The 21,003-nt window shown below is 44.9% G+C and overlaps 1 protein-coding gene across 1 annotated transcript in view; it reads right to left on the reverse strand.

Annotated features, from left to right (window-relative positions):
- Pigu (phosphatidylinositol glycan anchor biosynthesis, class U) overlaps window positions 1-21,003 on the reverse strand; it is a 99,827-nt gene that overhangs the window by 7,587 nt on the left and 71,237 nt on the right. The window contains exons 8-11 of the mRNA XM_013011075.1: window positions 17,902-18,056; window positions 15,480-15,623; window positions 13,418-13,542; window positions 3,465-3,607 (exon numbers count right to left, since the gene is read on the reverse strand). Coding sequence (XP_012866529.1) covers window positions 3,465-3,607; window positions 13,418-13,542; window positions 15,480-15,623; window positions 17,902-18,056 — 567 coding nt within the window. The remainder of the gene's footprint in view (window positions 1-3,464; window positions 3,608-13,417; window positions 13,543-15,479; window positions 15,624-17,901; window positions 18,057-21,003) is intronic.

Below are 21,003 nucleotides of genomic sequence, written 5' to 3' on the forward strand. Positions count from 1 at the left end.
ACCACTTCTGGTTTTCTGGAGATAAGTCTCACAGACTTTCCTGCCTGGGCTGGCTTTGAACTGCGATACTCAGATCTCAGACTCCTGAGTAGCTAGGATTAGAGGCGTGAGCAACTGGCACCTGGCTTGTTTTTTGTTTTTGCAGAATTCATTATTTTTAATGCAGTTTTAGATTCACAGCAAAACTGGAGGTCACACATGCCCTCATCTTCCACCTCTCTCACTTTTAGAGATACTTTTGATTACACCAGACCACCTGGATAACCCAGGCTAATCTCTTCTTGAGGTCCTTAAAGTTCTTTTTGTGGTGTAAGGTGACATATTCACAGGTTCTAGAGATTGTGAAGTGGCCATCTTTGGGAGTTGTGAAGAGGTGAATTAATGCTGTCTACCACACAGTGCTCACTGTTTTTGCTTTTGATTTAGTAGAGTTTATCTGATAGTGGGAGATGTTTTTATATTTTTTTATATTTATTGTATTTTCAAAAGTGAATAAACATTATCTAAAAATAAATTCAATAAAAGGAACAACCAATTACCAGCCATCTGTCCCCAGTTAATAGGATTTTTTTTGGTTGGTCCTGGGTATTGAACTCTGGGCCTGGTGCTGTCCCTCAGCTCTTTAGCTCAAGGTGAGTGCTCTACCACTTGAGCCACAGCACCTCTTTGGGTTTTCTAGTGGTTTATTGGGGATAAGTCTCATGGACTTTCCTGCAGGGGCTGGCCTTGAACCACAATCCTCATATCTCAGCCTCCTGAGTAGCTAGGATTATAGATTATAGGCGTGAGCCATCAGCGTCTGGTGGGCTTTTTTTTTTTTTTAAGTACTAGGGTTTGAACTCAGGGCCTTATACTTTTGAGGCAGCCACTTCCCACTTGAACCATGTCCACAGTCATTTTTGCTTCTCTCCTCTTCTGCCCCCTTTGGTATACTGGTACTATGGCTTGAATTCAGGGCCTGGGCCTCACGCTATTCTTTTTTCTCATTGTTGGTACTTTACCACTTGAGCCATACCTCTATTTCCAGCTTCTTGCTGGAGTCGATGGATTTGTCTGTTTGGGTTGGCTCCAAACCATGATCCTCAAGTACCAAGTACCTACAATTGATTATAAGTGAGCTACCAGCACCTGACTGGTTTGTTCTTTGAGATATGGTTTTGGTTATGTTTTGCCGCAGTAGCCTCAAAACAGTAGCTTGTGATTGATTACGGACACGAGTCACCATGCCCAGGCCCTTGTTTGATTTATTTTCCCCGATAATAATAATCAAGTCATGTATTACTTGTATGATTACAAATACATATAAGGGCTGAAGGCATGGCTCAAGCAGTAGAGCAAATTCTAGCACCACCACCACCAAAGGAAAAAAACTTTTAAAAAATGATCTTTTGCAAAAGATAAATGTCTTTTCTCTGGAGTTCAGGTACCACTGCACTTGATCCCCCTGCATTTGCTTTCCATCCCAGCCCCAAACACTCTTTTCCACTAATTTAGTGTCTCTGCCTTGAATGGCATTTGACCACTTACAAACATCCCCCTGCAATTCACGAAAGCACTGCAAACTCATTTCCTGAGAAAAACTAGAGACTCCTATCAACTGGCTGAGGGCTCTGTGTCAAACTCACAGACCCGCGTGTGCCACACGCTCACATGTGGAGAAAGAGAGGGGATTCCAGCAAAGACACAAGAGTCCGGACAGCCTTTTGGATTCTGTCAAATATGAAGTCAAATTCTGCAAATTTCTGCTAGTATGGCAGGTGGCAACGCTGCTCATTCACCATCCGTAACTCAGGCTGAGGCTCTGCCCCTTCTACTCCCATACCAAGATGAGCGAGTGCTAGATGTGCTCATTCAAGAACACCAGTCCCATCTCCTATTCACACAAATACCAGCCCTTCTTTCTTCCCATCAGCTAACCTGGGAGGTAAGAAGTTCCCTGTGGGCCTACTCCCTGGCAGAGTTCACAAGATGTTTGCTAGGTTTCATTCCACCAAATGTCTGGGAGACCTAGTGAAAAATACAAGTTCCTGTCCTTGTTTTTCACACTAAATCGACATCTCTGGAAGTGAGACCCAAGAATTTTTGTGTGTGTATGCTGGTACTGGGGCTAGAACTCAGGACCCCATGCTCTCACTTTTTTTTTCCCTTTTTTGGTAGGGTTATTTTATTTTGTTTTGTTTTAGGTTTTGTTGAGGCTTGGATTCGGGGCCTGGGTGTTGTCCCTGAGCTCTTCAGCTCAAGGCTAGCACTCTACCACTGAACCACAGCAACCCTTCTGGTTTTCTGGTGGTTAATTGGAGATAAAAGAGTCTCACAAACTCTCCTGCTCAAGCTGGCTTTGAACTATGATTCTCAGATCTCATCCTCCTGAGTAGCTAGGATTACAGGCATGAGCCACTGGTGCCCAGCTGTTGTTATTCTGTCTGTCTGTCTGTGTCGGTCTGTCTGTCTTTGCCAGTCCTGGCACTGGAAATCAGGGCCTGGCCATTGTCCCTGAGATTCTTTTTCTTTTTCTTTTTTTTTGGTCAGTCCGTAGGGCCTGAACTCTGGGCCTGGGTGCTGTTCCTCAGCTCTTCAGCTGAAGGCTAGCACTCTATCACTTGAGCCTCAGCCCCACTTCCGGCTTTTTCTGCTTATGTGGTGTTGAGGAATCAAACCCAGGGCCTCATGCTTGCAAGGTAAGTGCTCTACCACTGAGCTACCTTCCCAGCCCCATCCCTGAGCTTCTTTTGCTTATGTTAGTACTCTACCACTTGAGCTACAGCACTACTTCTGGCTTTTTCTGTTTATGTAGTACTGAGGAATTGAACCCAGGGCTTCATGCATGCTAGGCAAGCACTCTACCACTGAGCCACATTCCAAGCTTTGTTTTTGCTTTTCTTAATTCTGGCACTCTACCATCCATGTCACCTCGCTTCCAGCTTTTTGCTGGCAAACTGGAGGTATAAGAATTGGGTGATGACGCTACAGCCGCTTCCTCACTACACTGCACAATTTAAACATTTTGCCCAACAGCCAGGCTGTCCCACTCTGCCCTGCACTCCTTTTTTGCCTCGAGTTGAAGGCCACCTGGTTGTACCCACCTCAAGTGCAACCTAATTCCTTTACAGGGAGGTGTCTCAGAAATCAAGCCTTACCTGACTTTAGTTCTTGGCTCCATGGACTTCTGACTGAGGAGCTTCAGTCCTCACTTATAAACTGCAGATGACACTATGGTTCCCTAGGCTTGTAATGATGCAATCAAGTGATTCTCAGCCTGGTATTCAGCAACAGCAGGGTTCAAGGGCAGACTGCTTACCTCCCCACTTCCCTACCCCCTCAATGAGGCTGTGAGCTCCTGAGGGAGGATCTGTCTGCAGACAGAAGATGTCATTGCTCTGTGCCCAAATCCCTAGGCTGGGAACCCAGAGCCTTGGTTGGACACCTAAGACGACAAAATGAACCCCTCACTCCTCAACGCTTACCTGCCCAACATTGAAGGTCAGTGTGATGGCATAAAAGAAATTAGAGTTGGCACTTCCTGCATAAATCCAGAGGTGCCACAGGACAGGGAAGAGCAGGGAGCAGACGATGATGATGCAGGTGAGGACAAATATATTCCGCAGGACTGCAAAGATTAAAGATAGTCACAGTCAGCTCAATGCTTGTTTCTAGCATGTTCTTCTTGCTGGGATGACCTCACAGGGCAGAGGCCTAGGGAAGAGCTCATGTGGTTCAAAGCAGAGCATTCAAAAAGGCCCCGGAATTGGGTGTAAAGAGGCAAACCTCAATCTCCTTAGTCAAAGCTTCCCCAGGCCCACAGCTGGTCAGAGTGCCTACATATGAAGCATATGCCCCTCTGTGGGCTTGGCTGGCCAAAGGCGACCTACAATCAGCAATGCTAAGAAGGCCTCTGAGCTCCACAAAGAGGCTAATTCAGGATGACACCAATCCCCCATCCTCCAATCTCAGCATGTCCAGGAGAAACACCTCTCTCTATGGCCAAGTGGGTGCATGGGTGGAAGTGCAGCATCAGCCTTGGAGATGAGTCCCATAGTGAGTCTGCAGGGACCTTGGGGTTTTAAGGAATACATCTTGTACTCTCCTTAATTGATCTCATTTACTTGCCTTGCTCTTTAAGTGTTCCCCTTTAAATAATTTATAAATCTCTCTCTCTCCCTCTCCCTCCCTCTTTCTCTTTCCCTCCTCCCTCCCCCCTCCAGCTTTGGGGTCTGAACTCAGGAAGGGACTTGCACTCTTGCTCAGCTTTTATATTCATAGCTGTTGCTCTACCACTTAAGCCACACCTCTGCTCCAAACTTTTTGCTAGTTAACTGGAAATGAGTGTCTCAGATTTCTCTGCTCCAACTAAACCGGAACCATGATTCTTAGTTCTCAGCTCCCTGTGTAGGTAGAATCATAGGCCTGAGCTCATGCTTAGGACTCTTTTTTGAATACCTTTCCTCTGACATTACTCCCTGCTCCAGAGGGAATGCTGGGATCCTTAAGGAGACCATGCTACCCAAGGGTGGTCCCTAGACAGACAGGCATCATCCAGCTGGATAGGAAGGCAGGTGTTAGCTGGACACAGATTTTGGAGAGAGTGAAACTAAAATTCTTATTTCATATACTAGCAACTTTGTCTAAGTCTCAGTTTTTTTATCATTTAAATGAGCTAACAGGGCTAGGAAGGTGGCTCAGTGGTAGAGTGCTTGCCTTGCATGCCTGAGGCCCTGGGTTCGATTCCTCAGCACCACATAAGCAAAAAGAAAAAAGCTGGAAGTGGCGCTGTGGCACAAGTGGTAGAGCACTAGCCTTGAGCTGAAGAGCTGAGGGACAGCACCCAGGCCCAGAGTTCAGGCCCCACGACTGGACCCAAAAAACAAAAAAAAGAACCCCAAAAACAAAAATGAGCTAACAGCCAGAAGCTGGTGGCTCACACCTATAATCCTAGCTACTTACTCAGGAGACTAAGATCTGAGGAGAGGAAAATCCATGAGACCCTTATCTCCAATTAACCACCAGAAAACTGGAAGAGAAGCTGTGGTAGAGCACTAGCCTTGAGCAAAAAGAGATCAGGGACAGTGCCCAGGCCTAGAGTTCAAGCCCCACCACTGACAAGAAAAAAAAAGCTAAAATGCCTACTCCATAGGTGTGTGACTAAATAAGATCTGTGAAGTGGGAGGTTCTGGATGTACATATCTCAGTGACAGAGCACTTGACTGCTATGTACCAGGCCTTGAGTCCCATCTCTGTCACTTCAAAATAAAAAAGGTACATGAGGATGAACGTGGTTAGTTTATTTGCAAATACAAAAACTGTACAATGAAACCTCATGAAAGTGTGTAAGAGGAGGGTATGCAGGTAAGGGGAGTGGTGAAGGGGATGATTTTGATGGGGATATATTATATGCATATATAGAAATGTCACAATAAAACGCCCCTTGGGAAAACTAATGTATGTTATTACAAATTTTTTAAAGAAGCTATGTAAAATATGAGCATGGCTGTACACACCTGTAGTCAGCACATGGGAGGCTGAGGCTGAAGGATCAGCTGGTGCTATATAGTAATACACGATCTCAAACAACAATAAAAATGCAAACAACAGAGAGATATGTGAAAAATGGGCATAAATATTTGCGTGTATGCTAGCTTTCTATTGTTACCATAACAAATTTCTATAAAGTTAGTGTTTTAAGCAATGTAATGTACTATTACATAGTTCTGGAGATCTGAGTACAAAATGGGTCTCCCAGGTTGCAGTCGAGCTCAAGAACGCTGCCAGCATTCTTTGGCTCATGGCCCCTTCCTATTTCAAAACCAGCACTGGGGGATGAAGACCTCATAGTGAATGGATCCATCTGACCTTTTCTGCTTCCTTCTTCTAGTTTTTACTTTTTTGTTGTTGTTGGTTGTAGGGCTTGAACTCTGGGCCTGGGCTCTGTCCATGAGCTCTTCAGCTCAAAGTGCCACTTGAGCCACAGTACCACTTCTGGTTTTCTGGAGATAAGTCTCACAGACTTTCCTGCCTGGGCTGGCTTTGAACTGCGATACTCAGATCTCAGACTCCTGAGTAGCTAGGATTAGAGGCGTGAGCAACTGGCACCTGGCTTGTTTTTTGTTTTTGCAGAATTCATTATTTTTAATGCAGTTTTAGATTCACAGCAAAACTGGAGGTCACACATGCCCTCATCTTCCACCTCTCTCACTTTTAGAGATACTTTTGATTACACCAGACCACCTGGATAACCCAGGCTAATCTCTTCTTGAGGTCCTTAAAGTTCTTTTTGTGGTGTAAGGTGACATATTCACAGGTTCTAGAGATTGTGAAGTGGCCATCTTTGGGAGTTGTGAAGAGGTGAATTAATGCTGTCTACCACACAGTGCTCACTGTTTTTGCTTTTGATTTAGTAGAGTTTATCTGATAGTGGGAGATGTTTTTATATTTTTTTATATTTATTGTATTTTCAAAAGTGAATAAACATTATCTAAAAATAAATTCAATAAAAGGAACAACCAATTACCAGCCATCTGTCCCCAGTTAATAGGATTTTTTTTGGTTGGTCCTGGGTATTGAACTCTGGGCCTGGGCTCTGCTGCTGAGCTCTTCAGCTCAAAGCAAGCACTCTACCACTTGAGCCACACTGCCACTTCTGTTTTTTTGGTAGTTAATTGGAGATAAGAGTCTCATGACCTTTCCTGCCGGGGCTGGTTTTGAACCGTGATCCTCAGATCTCAGTCTCCTGAGTAGCTAGGATTATAGGCGTGAGCCACCAGTGCCTGGTATTAGGATTTTTAACAACAAAAGATGCCTGTCATTTCTCAATAAAGAATGAATTGGCTGTGTGGGTCATGCCTTGTAATGCTAGCTACTGATGAGGCAGAGGTCTAAGGATTGCAGCCAGGCGCATAATTTGGATGCTGGCCTGTAGGCTTGGACATCCCCCCTTTTCTGATCTGAAACTTCACTTGTTCAGATTAGAGGTTATCAAAGTTAGAGGTTAAAGCCCTGGATGACACCTCCAAGACCTAGGGAAGCCTGTGCCTCTACTCCTAGGAGTACAGGGCCTAATAAAAGGGATATTTGCACTGAGACTTACTATTATTTTTGTTATTAAGCAATGTTACAACTCAAGAAAAGGGAACAGATCTGCTCCACCACAATGTTATATTTTCATTTGCTAGTTGTTCTGTCTCATTCCCTGAAAAATTTTCAGATGGAAAGAACACATACTATGCTGACAAAAAAATTCCTGGGGCCTGATAGCCTAGCTGATTCTTGGTCCTGTGCCTCAACCAGAAATGGAGATTTCAGATAGGGTGAGAGGAAGGAGACTGACAACAGAGATGAGAGAGGCTCACAGGCAGTGTCTGGGCTGCCAGGAGACATTCCTGTCACTAGCATCCAATTGGCTTTGGGCTGGTAGTGACCTTTGCAGGAAAAGGGAGCTGCCACTCCCCTTCCTGGCTGACAGGCTGAAAGATTAAAGCTATATGCCAGAGCAGATGGAACTGAGGATCTGGGACACAGAACAGCTTGTTCCAGGCACCAGGAGGTGTCAGAGACGAACAGGGCCTAACTGGATGAAAGGGCTCAGCCTTCATCAGACCTGCAAGGCTGATGGAGTCAGGCTCCTCACTGCATGTGATGGATACAATTCACTGTTTACCCAATCTGGTTCCACTACCGACGAACAGCAACTCTCGCAAGCCCCTTTCCTTTCTGATCCTCAGGAATTCAGAAATAAAATGTCATTTAAAAATCTGATATTGGGGCTGGGAAGTTGGTTCAGTGGTAGAGTGCTTGCCTCACATGCATGAGGCCTTGGGTTCGATTCCTCAGCACCATATAAGCAGAAAAAGCTGGAAGTGGTGGTGTGGCTCAAGTGGTAGAACATTAGCCTTGAGCTGAAGAGCTGAGGGACAGCGCCCAGGCCCAGAGTTCAGCCCCCACAACTGAAAAAAAAAAAAAAAAAATCTGTTATCAAGCTGCTGCTGGTGGCTCACGCCTGTAATCATAGCTACTCAGGAGGCTGAGATCTGAGGATTGCAGTTAAAAGCCAGCCCAGGCAGGAATGTCCATGAGACTCTGATTTCTAGTTAACTGCCAGAACATGGGAAGTGGCGCTGTGGCTCAAGTGGTAGAGGGTTTGCCTTGAGCTGAAGATCTGAGGGACAGTGCCCAGGCAGAGTTCAAGCCCCATAACTGACAAAAACAAAAAACAAGCCAGGCTGCCAGTGGCTCATGCCTGTAATCCTAGCTACTCAGGAGGATGAGATCTGAGGATCACAGTTCAAAGCCATCCCGGGCAGGAAAGTCCGTGAAACTCTGATCTCCAATAAACCACCAGAAAACTGGAAGTGGCACTGTGGTTCAAGTAGTAGAGAGCTACCCTTGAGCTGAAGAGCTGAGGGACAGTGCTCAGGCCCAGAGTTCAAGCCCCACGACCCACAAAAACAAAAAAGCAAACATTAAAAATCTGACATCAACAGCCAGGCACTGGTGACTCATGCCTGTAATCCCAGCTACTCAGAAGGCTGAGATATTAGCAGTTCAAATCCAGTCTGGATTGGAAAGTTCATTATCTCCAATTAACCACCAAAAAGCTGGAGTGGAGCTGTGGCTCAAGTGGTAGAGTGCTAGCCTTGAACAAAAAGCTCAATGACAGTGCCTGCCTAGGCCCTGAATTCAAACCCCAGGACCAGTACAAAAAAAATGAAAAGAAAAAAAAAATCTGGTATCATTAGGAAAGGTCTAGGTGATATTTTATTTATTTATTTTTTGGGTCTGGTTGTGGGGCCTGAACTCTGGGCCTGGGCGCTGTCCCTCAGCTCTTCAGCTCAAGGCGAGTGCTCTACCACTTGAGCCAGAGCGCCACTTCTGGCTTTTTATTCTGCTTTTGTGGTGCTGAGGAATCGAACCCACGGCCTCATGCATGTAAGGCAAGTGCTCTACCACTGAGCCACCTTCCCAGCCCATTCTTTCTTAAACTACTAGCTAGATACATGAGAACTTTCTGTCTAGTAATTCTTTACAATTTACTCATGTTTAGTCAATTCTTTTACCCTTAAATAACAAAATTAATAAAAATGAAACAATAAAACACAGAAACACTCCACTCTAGCCACATGGGGGCAGGCTCTGCAGCTGGCACCTGCTACACCAGCAGGCTGCCCCCTAACACTGCAAGTGTGCATCTGTCTGACTCATCCTGGCCCCAGGCTTCCGAGGCCAACATTCAGGGCCTGCAGTCAGGGCAAGGCCCCACTTCCCCTCCCTCCACATCACTGACCAGTACAGAAAAACAGAAGGGTGAGGTGGGAACAGGGACATTGTATTTATATTGGATTTCTAGCACTGAATATATTCAACTAGGTCAAAATAGTTCTCATAGTCTTTATACACAGGAGTTCTAAGGCCCAGGGCCAAAGATGCTCATAGCTGGGTATAATGACTCAGAGTAAAGTCCCTAACAGGTGCTTCATTATAAGTACTCCCCACTGCAGGTGCAATGAAGCAAATTAGGGTGGCAGCCACTGTTCTTAGCAGGCGCTTCAGACAAGCTGAGTCTAAACTCCTTGTCCTGCCAGTCACCAACAGCTTCTATTAGATCATTTGGGTTTCTGAAAACTGCATGCTTCTCCTGTGCCTCACTAGCCCTAAGGGCATAACACAGCTTACTTCAGGAAAGTTTAAAAAAATTATGTTTATTTCAAAAGAGGAAATAACTCTCAAATGTTTATTTCAATGATTCTAGTTGTCAAGCCAGACACTTTGATAATGGAAACATGCAGAAGACTCTCCTGCGCAATTATTATTGATGATGGTAACTAAGTGCCATTGATAGAATTTCTTTTTCAAACTTACAGCATTCCTGCTATGCTTCCTTGCTTGCTTGCTTACTTCCTTTTTTTTTTTTAAACAGGACTCTTTAAGTACCCCAAGCTGGCCTTGAACTCTGGATTCTTCCACCTGAACATTGGATTCTCCTGCCTCAGTACCCTAAGGATTATAGGTATGAACTATCACACTCAGTTTGTTCTCCTTATTTGGTAAGTAGGAAAGTCAGAGGTTTAGAAAGCTAAATGATTTGCCTTAAAACATATAGCTAATGCTGGGAGAGCTAGTCTAAAGTCTCTGCATACCAGATCTGGCAGAGTAGGATAGAACATACTAATAGAGGAAGAGGCAGTTCCCTGAGACAGCCAGCCAACCAAGGACAACCAATTTTGGGGAAAAAGACTAATGTTCCAGAGACTTACCCTCCCACATAAGGCTCATGTTTTGGTACCTTCATGATTTGCTACTGGCCAATATGCTGGGGACACCAAACTGACTCTGAGCCTGATGGACTGGGTAATTACTGCAATGAAGTTATCACAGGTAGAAGATGTTGCTTTTTCCTTCCAGTCAGCTCAGACTTGTCATCACCCCACTGGGCCCAGGGTCATCACCAGCAGAAGCAGCTGGTATACATACCTTCACTTCAAGGCTATACTTGAAGGTAGGTTTCTACTGACAGCTGGTCAGTTTCACTTCCTGGTTGATTCCCAGACAACACCAAAACAACAACAAAGACTCACTTCCTCTGAAGCCTGCAATCCTGAGTTAATCCCTGACACTGCTGTGCTCCACAGCAGGTGAGGAAAGTTCAACAGTTCCCTTCTTAACTCTGTGGTACAGAATCAGGTATGTAGGGGTTGGGGGGAGGGAGAGGTCTAGGAAGATGGCTCAGTGGTAGAGTGCTTGACTCGAATGCATGAGGCCCTGGGTTCGATTCCTCAGCACCACATAAGCAAAAAGAAAAAAGCCAGAAGTAGCGCTGTGGCTCAAGTGGTAGAGTGTTAGCCTTGAGCTGAAGAGCTGAGGGACAGCACCCAGGCCCAGAGTTCAAGCCCCACAACTGACAAAAAAAAAGAAAGGGAATCTGGTGGGTCACCAACACTACCTCCTCCTTAGACTTAAAAAAAAAGACAGCCTGGGGGGCTGGAAGTGTGGTTCAAGTGGTACAACACCTGCCTAGCAAGTACAAGATCCTGAGTTGAAAACCAGAGGGGGAAACAAACACAAAGAAGCTCCTTCCACAGAAATGGATTCCTCTGTGTGGAGCTCCATCCTGAGTGCTCAGGACACAGGAATCATTATATCTGTCCTATGGAAGCCCCCAGACAGAAAAGAACCATCACAGAGGTGACCCAGGAGTAGAAATTAGGAGGGTCTTGGTTTCAGGCCAGCCCAGGAAAAAACTCAGCAAGAGCTCAGTGTATAAGCCTAGCTACTCAAGAGGCTGAGATCTGAGGTCTGAGATTCAGAACCAGTTAAGGCACAAAACTCTCAGATTATTTTTTCTTTTGGTTGGTTGTTGGGCTTGAACTTGGGGCCCGGGCATTGTCCCTGAGCCTCTTTGTGTTCAAGGCTAGTGCTCTATCACTGAAGCCACAGCGCCACTTCCTGTTTTTGAGTGGTTAATGGGAGGTAAGAGTCTCACAGGGACTTTTCTGCCTGGGACGGCTTTGATCCTCAGATCTCAGTCTCTCTTTTTTTTTTGGGGGGGGGGTTCAGTCATGGGGCCTGAACTCTGGGCCTGGGCGCTGTCCCTCAGCTCTTCAGCTCAAGGCTAGCACTCTACTACTTGAGCCACAGCGCCACTTCCGGCTTTTTATTTTCTGCTTATGTGGTGCTGAGGAATCGAACCCAGGGCCTCATGAATGCAAGGCAAGCACTCTACCACTGAGACACCTTCCCAGCCCCAAGATCTCAGTCTCTTAAGTAGCTAGGGTTACAGGTGTAAGCCACTGGTGCCAGGCCTGAGAGAGTCTTATCTCTAATGATCAAAATGCTGAATAAAAAAAATGCTGGACATGGTGGGAGAGCACTAGCCAGAAATGAAAAAGCCAACTGAGTATATAAGGCCTGGTAAGTTCAAGCTTTCTATCAACACAAGGTACAAGAAAAATGCTGGGTGCTGGTACTCATGCCTGTAATCCTAGCTGCTCGGGAGGCTGAGATCTGAAGATTGTGGTTCAAAGCCAGCCCAGGAAGGAAAGTCTATGAGACTCTTATCTCCAATTAACCACCAGAAAAATCAGAATTGGCGCTGTGTAGAGCACTAAGCTTGAGCAAAAAGTACTAGTGGCTACTCCACTGGCCTATGCAGATAATGGGCATTTCCATCACACATAAAATGCAGTCGGACAACACTGGACAGGGGTCAAGATCTATATTCTAATCCTAGCCCTTAAGGTTATGTGGCTTTGAACAAGAATTTCTATGTTTTTGTTGTTGTTGATGATGATGGTGGGGCTTGAACTCAGGGCCTAGGTGCTATCCCTCAGTTCTTCAGCTCAAGGCGAGCACTCTACCACTTGAGTCACAGCACCATTTCCAGTTTTCTGAGTGGTTTATTAGAGATAAGAGTTTCACAGAGTTTCCTGCCTGGGCTGGCTTTGAACCATGATCCTCAGATCTCAGCCTCCAGAGTAGCTAGGATTACAGGCATGAACTACCAACACCGGGTAGAAGGTTCTATCTTTCTTATCTGTACAATGTGATACTTACCTAAACGGCTGCTAGAAAGATAAAATGAGCAAATGGATATAGCACTTTTTTCCCCCTGTGCCATAACTGGACCTTGAACTCAGGACCTGGGTGCTGTCCCTTAGCATTTTTTCACTCAAGGTTAGTTCTGTTACTTAAGCCACAGCTCCACTTTTGAGTTTCTGGTGGTTAACTGGAGATAAGAGTCTCGGGAGATCGCAATATCAGCTCCCGAGCCTGTGCTGCGGCCCTGGCTGGTCAGTGTAGGAACCTTCTCAATAAAGTTGCTCCTTTATTAAAAAAAAAAAAAAAAGAGTCTCGGGAGCTGGGCACTAGTGGCTCACACTTGTAATCCTAGCTTTTCAAGAGGCTGAGATCTGAGAATCCAGGTTTAAAGCCAGAATGGACCAGAAAGTCCGTGAGTCTCTTATTTCTAATTAGCCACCAGAATACTGGAAATGACACTGTGACTTAAGTGGTACAGTGATAGCCTTGAGCTGAAGAGCTCAGGGACAGCTCTTAGGCCCTGAGTTCAAGCCCTATGACAGGAAAAAAAAAATCTCACAAACTTTTTTGCTTGGGCTGTCTTTGCATATTGATCCTCAGATCTCAGCCTCCTGATTTGCTAGGATACCAATATGAGCAACTGGCACCTGGCTTAGATGTCTTTGAACCACAATAGCTAGGTACACAGTAAGGGCTCCATAAATAGTCTTTATGCTTATTACCATTATGAGTCAGCACCAGGGGGCGCTATGACTTAGGCCTGTACCCTTTCCTAGTGCTTCCAGCACAGCAGGTGCCCAGTGCATGCTTATCAATTCCTTTCTCTCTGGCTGTTTCACTCAAGGGCCAGTCTGACACAAATTTGCCACCAGTGGGGAGTCAGAGTACTCACATCTGTAGAGATGGTTCCACACGGGGAAGAAAGCCATGTAGAGGGCCACATCCCCTACTGTTGGATAGGACTTGAAGATGGAGATGATGGCAATCTGGATGAACATGAAGAAGATGGGGTGCTCCCTGGGGCAGAGCAGGGGAGATAGACAAAAAATCAGCTAGGGACCAGGCCAAGACTCCTTCTTTAAACCAAAACACTCCCAAGGGGACTTGAGGCAGGGGGTAGTCTGCTACCCTCAACCATGATAGGCCAGGTCCCAGCAGCAGAGCAGAGGACTGCAGAAATTCAGAAATGCCCAGGTATGAATCAGGCCTGGCAAACACTAGCAAACTAGCCTATAGAGACATTTCCCATCTATATCCACCCCTGCTTCTTGCAGCTCTGGGCTTTCTCCCAGGAGCCACAAGGAGAAAACAAGTGAAGTCACCATTGCTTATTGCCAGATCTAAATAGCCTTCCCCACCAGAGGGCCCTATGACAAAAAGCCCTCCTGGCTGATGCTTTGCTCACTGACAATGTGACCAATGGGGTGTGTATATCCTGAAATGCTTCAGCTCAGGGCTGAAAATATGGCTCAAATGGTAAAGTGCTAGCCAAGAATGCATGGGTTCCACAGAAAAAGCCAGGAGCGGCGCTGTGGCTCAAGTGGTAGAGTGCTACCCTTGAGCAAAAGAAGCTCAGGGACAGTACTCAGGCCCTGAATTCAAGCCCCTCGACCAGCACCCCCCCCCCAAAAAAAAAAAAGCTTCAGCTCTTAAAGGACTGGACTAGAATTCTTGTTATTTTAAACTAACAGTAGTTGAAACTGTGACTTTCAAACTAAAACAAGTGATGACAACATCTATCATGGCCTAAACCCGCATGCTGGGCTGGGTTCTGTGCAAAACCTCTCCTGTGCTTATCTCAGGCGATCCCTACAGAACCTCAAGTGTCCCTCTGGGTAGGGAATTCAGTTCCCTGTCCTTCAGATGATGACACTCAGGTTCAGAGAAGTGAAATTTGAGTTAACTTAGTAAGTGATAGAACTGTCTTCAGAGCTCCTAACGCCACCATACTGCTCTCCTGAGCACTTCACGTCCTTCATGGCCTCATCAAGGAAAGAGTGGGGAATGGAGTTCAGCCTCCAGTGTCCCTCTCAGAGCATACTGAATGCTAAAGGGAAGTGAACTGGAAGAGGTCAGATCTGCAGCCTCTTCAGTGACCTAAGCACATACACATGACCTACTTCTGCATAGAACTTGGATATAGACTGCTCATGAAGGTTTTCAGAGGACAAGCTTTCTGAAGCCAGAAACAGGGAATCGCTTCCAGAGCTACTGAAAGTCCTCTCCTCAGGAGTCTGGCATGACACAGGGATAAACACAGATCCTGGAGCCAAACCGATATCTAAATTCCAGCTCCACTGCTTACTAGCCGTGTAACCCTAGGAAAAATCACCCCACCTCTTTCAGCATCCATTTCCTCAACTATAAAATAAGAGTGATGGTAATAAGATAACGCTGACCTCTCTAAGTGACTGACTTAGGGATGATTCCATTTTGGCCTAGAAAGGTACCTGGAAAGGAGATGACTCAACATATGCTTGCCCTCTTATACTGCATAAGAGAATTCCACAGAAAACTCCATTTGAAAAAACCTGATTAAAAGAGTAAACAGAGCTGCAGGTGCCCAGACTCCCAGCCAACCCAATCTAAGGCTCTTGGGACAATCACTGGAGTACTGTTCAAGGACATATTACTTGATCTGCTTTTTCCAACATAACCCCAACAAAACCCCTGCTTTTGCCCAAAATGGTGAGCGGACTCAGTAGCAATGTGGGTTCAGGTGGGTTGAAGTGAGGCCAGGGGAGGCCCAGGGTTATAAGCTACCCTCCCTATGGCCTGCACTTGTGAATGACTATCAGCTGTTGGCTCTGACTACTGGTACCTGATGTGAGTGAGGACATGGATCCAAGGGCAAAGATGCTATAAACCTGATGACAGGTGTCCCTGGTCAGCAGGGTACTCAACTAGGGGTGGAGGAGGAGAGGACAAAGCAGCAGCAGGTCCCTCCCACTTACTTCAGCTTGATGGCTAAGGGGACAGTGTAGAAGAAGACGTTGATCTGAAATACGCAGACAAAGAAGAGGCTGAAGTGCTCAAACATCTCTGCAAAGAAGTACCAGAAGAGACCAATGTTTGGAGTGAGATCTGGAACAGAAAGTCTGGAATTAAGAAAACACAGGGAGAGAAAAAAAAGAGCAGCGTTAAAAATGGTCTGGTTTGCCCTTGTTTTCTCCTGAAGACTGAGGGTCATGCTGGGCAGTCAGGACTGACCTCCTCCCTCTAAAGAGGCTGTGAAGGGCTCCCCAGGTACCCCAGATACAGATAAACAAAACAAGGGCTAGACATAGAGAATGATAAGCCGTAATAAATGTGAGTTAAGTAAAACAAATCTGAAATGAGGCAAGAATTTATCCTGGAAATCAACTACTCTTTTCCTGCTCAGCAGAGTTTACAATCAGGAGCTACCAGAACTATAAATAAGATCTATTTTGGGCATTCTAAAGTCCTGCCCAGAGAAATTAAGTGCAGAGATCTTGCTTCTTCCCATTCTTGCTCCCTATCCCCACAGCAGGAGGGATCTACAAGACTGTGCTTGAGCCTGCAGTGAGACTTCCAGGGCTTTGGGAACTTTAGCAGGCTCTACCCCAGGGTCAGAGAGCTCATTTAAGAAAACAGGGTTTTGTGCCAGTGGCTCACACCTGTAAATCCTAGCTACCTACTCAGGAAGCTAAGATCTGAAGATTGAGGTTTGAAGCCAGCCTGGGCAGATAAATCTGACAGACTCATCTCCAATTAAGTATTACAAAGTTGAAAGTGGCAGTACAGCTCAAGCAGTAGAGAGCCAGCAAAAAAGCTAAGCAAGAGTATGAGGTCCTGAGTTCAATGTCCAGTTCCAACACACACACACACACACACACACACTCCTGAGTTCAATGTCCAGTTCCAGCACACACACACACACACCAAGAAAACAAAGCGTATATGAAAGAATTTTTGTCTGGTTAAACCATGCAAGAACCAGCTATACTTCTGGCTCTTCTAAAAGTTTACATTATATATGCATATACACATACACACATATCTAGATGTGTGTGTATGCGTATATATATATATATATATATATATAAAATTAATTATTCATTTATAGCCTTAATACTAGGGATTGAACCCAGGGCCTCCAGCATACTAACTAGGTAGGTGCTCTGCCACCAAACTACATCCCAAGTCCTACATTATATTTTTTATTAAAAAAAAAGATCAAGCCTGGTGCTGGTGGTTCACACCTGTAATCCTAGCTACTCAGGAGGATGAGATCTGAGGACTGTGGTTCAAAGCCACCCTGGGCAGGAAAGTTTGTGAAACTCTTATCTCCAATAAACCACCAGACAGCCAGAAATGGTGCTGTGGCTCAAGTGGTAGAGTGTTTGCCTTGAGCTGAAGAGCTGAGGGACAGCGCCCAGGCCCAGAGTTCAAGCCTCAAGTGGTAGAGTGTTTGTCTTGAGCTGAAGAGCTGAGGGACAGCGCCCAGGCCCAGAGTTCAAGCCCCACAACTGACAAAAAAAATAAATAAATAAAATAAAAAGAACTGAAACTGGACTCAATTCACAATTTTAAAAGGACAACAAATGGAGACAGAGGGAGAGACAGGTAATGTTTCTTGACTAAAGCCCCGGCCTCCAGGGTAAATCTTTGTCTCTTGCGGCAAGTATATTTCCTCTGTGAATTTTGGCCCAGTGGAGAGCCAGGAAAAACTCTTCACCAGGCATCACAAACTCCATCCAGAGTGGAGCAAAACCACAAAAGCTTTTGTTATGCCCAGCAGGTTTAACAAAAGGGAGCAGCCTGGAGACCCAACGAGGAGCTCTGTCACTCGTCTCTTCTCACCCTCACAGGTTTAAAGTCTGTCACCCACTAGCTGTAAGCTTCTCCAAGCTTAGGCAGCACCCAGGCCCTCAGCACCTGCACAGAGCCTGGCACACAATATTTGAAAATGCTCAATTCATGAACAATCATGTAATCCTGCAATAGTGCAAATTATCTGATTCATATTAAAAGTCAGGAGTCCTCTAGCAATAATGAATATATGCATTCAAGCAGAAATGTATATATTCCTACCTCTCAGTCAGAGGTTAGTTGGTTGTTTCTAGAAAATACTCTCTAATCCCACTAACCCAAGGTGTTCAGTAGAGCAGAAGTTTCCAAAGTATGTTCCCTGGACCAGAGGCAGCAGCACCATATGAACATCTAAGAAATGAAAATTCTTGGTCCCCACGGAGACCCTGGGAATGGGCCAGCAAGCCCTGAAGGGGTTTTGAGGTGACCTCAAAGTGTAAGAACACCTGCCGTAGATGCTGCCTGTAGTTCTCTGCCTGATTTCAACAGGAACTATGAAAAACAAACTAGCTTCCAGATTTCTCTAATGAGGTCTTTACTTACATGAAGCCGTAGACTGCAGGGATAAAATCCCAGGAGCTGAGAAGGAAGAAGGAGAGGCAAACAATTACCACTAGGCTTCCCACATACATCATGGCATACTCCCAAGAAAAGATCCAGAAGGCTTTGCTCTTCGCTTTCACAGGTATGTACTGCCGCTAGGAGAGAGAGCAGAAGACGTTAAGGGACGCCAAGGAAAGATAGACGCTCTCATCTAGTACCTAGAGATTCCTCATGCAAAACTGTGCCATGATGCATAGATTTAAGCTTTTGCTATCTTTTCTTGTTGTTTGGTTGTTGATTTTACACATAGGGTCTTATTATGTAGCACAGGCTGGCCTCAAACTCAGGACCTTTCTGCTGCAGCATCCTGAGTACTGTTATTTCAGGCAAGTGCCATCACATTCAGTGTTTGCTTTGTCCTTAATGAAACCCAAAGTATGTAAGCATTTAAAAACATGTCAGGTGCATATACTGTGGTTTGAGAATCAGTAAGATCATTCCAGGTACGCATCTTAGAGATATGTTCCATGAGAAAAAAATGAAAAGGATAGTCACAACACCATGAACCTTCAGCAGAGGAAAAAATAAATTGTGATACAACTGCATAATGAAACACTGTAAAGCAGGTAACACGAATAAGTGGTACCTATATTTCAATATAACTAGACGTCATAGTGGTGTATATCTATAATGTCAGCACTTGGGAGGTTAAGGCAGGAGGGTCACAAGTTCAAGGCCAGCCTGGTCACACAGTGACTGACATCTTGTCTCAAAGGGGATGGTGGTGGTAAGGACTATACAGAAAATGATCAATCAAGGTAAAATGAAAATATCTGTGTAATATTTTGAGATTATGCCAAATAATACTATGTATTATTTATAGAAATACAGGAAAATGTTCTAGAAGTTTTATAAAACGTGTATTAGAAAGATACATTCTGAAGTCATAATAGCATTAGCATCCTGGAATGTAGAAAGCATGATTTATCTTTAGTATTTATAGAAAGTATGTCAAAAGCAAAGATAAAACAATATGGCAGCCGGGTGCCGATGGCTCATGCCTGTAATCCTAGCTACTCAAGAGGCTGAGATCTGAGGATCGTGGTTCAAAGCCAGCCTGGGCAGGAAAGTCCGTGAGACTCTTATCTCCAATAAACCACTAGAAAACCAAAAGTGGCGCTGTGGCTCAAACGGTAGAGTGCTCGCCTTGAGCTGAAGAGTGCAGGGACAGCACCCATGCCCAGAGGTCAAGCCCCATGACTGACCAAAAAAAAAAAAAGCAAAAAAACCCCACAAAACTTTTTTTTAAATTGGTTGTGGGGCTTGAACTCTGGCCTGGGCACTATCCCTCAGCTCTTCAGCTCAAGGCTAGCGCTCTACCACTTGAGCCACAGCACAACTTCCACCCCACAAAACTTAATGGATAGATGGCTCATGCCTATAATCCTTGCTACTGAGGCTGAGATCTGAGAATTATGGTTCAAACTCAGCCTGGGCAGAAAAGTCTGTGAGATTCTTATTTCCCATTAATCACCAATAAGCTCAAGTGGTAGAGTGCTAGCCTTGAGAAAAATAAAAATAAAAAAGCTGCCAGGCACCAATGGCTCACACTTGTAATCTTAGCTACTCAGGAGGCTAAGATCTGAGAATGATGGTTCAAAGCCAGCACATTTAGGAAAATGTGTAAGATTCTTATCTCCAATTATCCACCAGAAAATTGGAAGTGGAGCTGTGGCTCAAATGGTAGAGCACTAGCCCTGAGAAAAAAGACCTTAAGGATAGTGCCCAGGCCCTGAATTCAAGCCCCTCAACTGACATACATACTTACATATATATACAAGTAAGCTTATGGATAGCAACTGGGGCCTGAGTTCAAGCCCCAGAACTTGCTCAAACACACACACACACACACACACACACACACACACACTCTCTCTCTCTCTCACTCTCTCTCTCTGTCTCTCTGTCTCTCTCTGAAAAATTTATGCCAGGAGCTGGATGCAATGATACATACCTATAATTGCAGTCAATAAAAATGCCAATGCCAACAAGTCATGGCATTATACCAGATATTAAAGCTTATGAGGTTATACCACATAGTAAAGTTCATGGAGCAAGACAAACATGCAGAAGCAAACACTGATAAGGAAGAAATTATGAAGGGAAAGCCAGCCATACCAAACTTTTGAAAATAATTCTAAAATCTCAATAATTATACAATCCAGTTTTGGCACAGGAAGATGAGGCAGGAGGATCTGGAATTGCAGGCCAGTCTGGTCTACCTAGGGAATTTGAGGACAGCCTGAGCTACCTAGAGAGATCGGTCTGAGGTAAACAAATATCAAGCAAACAAAAACTTCTGCGGGAAAGCGTAGGTGGAATGAAAATATTCTAAGAAAATATGAAATGATGCAATTTTTTTGGGGGGGTCCGGTCATGGGGCCTGAACTCTGGGCCTGGGTGCTGTCCCTCAGCTCTTCACCTCAAGGCTAGCACTCTACCACTTGAGACACAGCGCCACTTCCGGCTTTTTTCTTATGTGGTGCTGAGGAATCGAACCCAGAGCCTCGAGCATGCGAGGCAAGTGCTCTACCACTGAGCCACTTTCCCAGCCCCGAAATGATGCAATTTAAAAAAAAAATACCAGTGTCCTTTTCTAAATAGGAGAAAGACCAAAGAAGATGATAATGAAATGTAACACATGATCCCCATTAGATCCTGATTAGTTCTTCCCCACAAATCCTATAATGATCATAAATTGGAGAATCTGGATTTGAAGTACATCTAATATCATTCTAGCAAGGGTAAACTTCTTGAGTGATAATAGTATTGCAGTTGTGCATAAAATGAGAGAGACAAAGAAAAAAAGTCTGTATATCCACATAGATACAGACAGTATGACAAAATTATAACTAAAGAAAATCTAAAAGGTATACTCATTATGCAATCAACTTTCCTGAAAGCCTGGTATAAAAAAAAATGAAAAAAAACTAATTTGAGAAGTAGATTTTTGGGGAGAGGCATTTGAGAGGTTTGAACTCTGGGCCTGGCCACTGTCCCTCAGCTCTTCAGCTCAAGGTAAGTGCTCTACCACTAGAATCA

Source organism: Dipodomys ordii, unplaced genomic scaffold, assembly GCF_000151885.1.
Source record: "Dipodomys ordii isolate 6190 unplaced genomic scaffold, Dord_2.0 Scaffold13, whole genome shotgun sequence".
NCBI lineage: Eukaryota > Metazoa > Chordata > Mammalia > Rodentia > Heteromyidae > Dipodomys > Dipodomys ordii.